This window comes from Mus caroli, chromosome 2 (assembly GCF_900094665.2).
Source record: "Mus caroli chromosome 2, CAROLI_EIJ_v1.1, whole genome shotgun sequence".
Lineage (NCBI taxonomy): Eukaryota > Metazoa > Chordata > Mammalia > Rodentia > Muridae > Mus > Mus caroli.
In genome coordinates, this window is record NC_034571.1 from 169,592,453 (window position 1) to 169,593,433 (window position 981).

A 981-nucleotide genomic window follows, 5' to 3' on the forward strand; every position below is an offset into this window, starting at 1 on the left:
CATCTGTGGTGATCACACAAACATACACACACACACACACACTAAAAGAACAACTAAACAGACGTGGGGACTTTAGCAATCCTCTCCAGAACCTTCACNTTAGTCTTCAGAGGAAACCTGACATTTCTCTTCTGCTAGAGAATTTCCCTGTTCCTGTTGGCATTTAAGGCTCTGCTTTACGGGTCCACTATAACTGCCCTCCAGTGGTCCTGGGGATAGGCCCTCAGTGCTCCATATCTGTGTGGGCACAGTCCCAAGTCCTCACAGGACTCTCACAGATGGCAAGCTGGGTTGTGACACTATTGTAGCACAGGCTGTACCCACCAAAGGACGGCTGCCTGGTGCCTGGATGTTCACAGGCATGGTTGGTCTCACCGCCTCTGCTGTCTTCACAGGTCCTGCCCAGGGAGCCCCCTCACAGTACTCAAGCTACCAGCAAGGACAAGGTCAGCAGTATGGAAGTTACAGAACATCGCAGACAGGACCTTCTGCCCAGCAGCAGCGGCCTTACGGCTATGAACAGGCAAGCTTTCTGGGCGTTTCAGGAAGCGCTATCTGCCAAGTGTCAAGTGAGGCCTGGCAAGGGTTTCTCTTACTGTCCTGAGGAACAACAGGTGGGACTAGTTGGCCTCTGGTAAAGCAGAAGTGTGCAGCCACTGTGGGGCTAGAGTTGCTCNGATGGTCTTAATGACACAGGTACCTCTTTTCCCAGAGGCCAGAAAAGAATGTCTCTTGGATTTGTGGGTCAACAGAGAGGCATGCTAACTTAGTTACAGACTAAACTGGAGGTCATGACTACATCTGTCTCTAGAGGAGACACAGCAGTGACATCTNGGGGACAAGCATCCCCATCCAAACCTTTACTGCAGCCTGTAGGAGTTATAGCTGTGTGCCTCAAGGTCCCAACCAAGTCAGTAGGCCCATGACCTAGTCAAGCACAGGCAAGGTTTTGTGTGTACTGTATGTGCTTTCTGCTGTCCC

General features: G+C 51.3%; 1 protein-coding gene across 1 annotated transcript in view; it reads left to right on the forward strand.

Moving 5' to 3' along the window:
• The window catches only part of Ss18l1 (SS18L1 subunit of BAF chromatin remodeling complex), a 26,465-nt gene that overhangs the window by 21,521 nt on the left and 3,963 nt on the right, over positions 1-981 (forward strand). Inside the window, exon 8 of the mRNA XM_029468652.1 lies at positions 252-523. Coding sequence (XP_029324512.1) covers positions 252-523 — 272 coding nt within the window. The remainder of the gene's footprint in view (positions 1-251; positions 524-981) is intronic.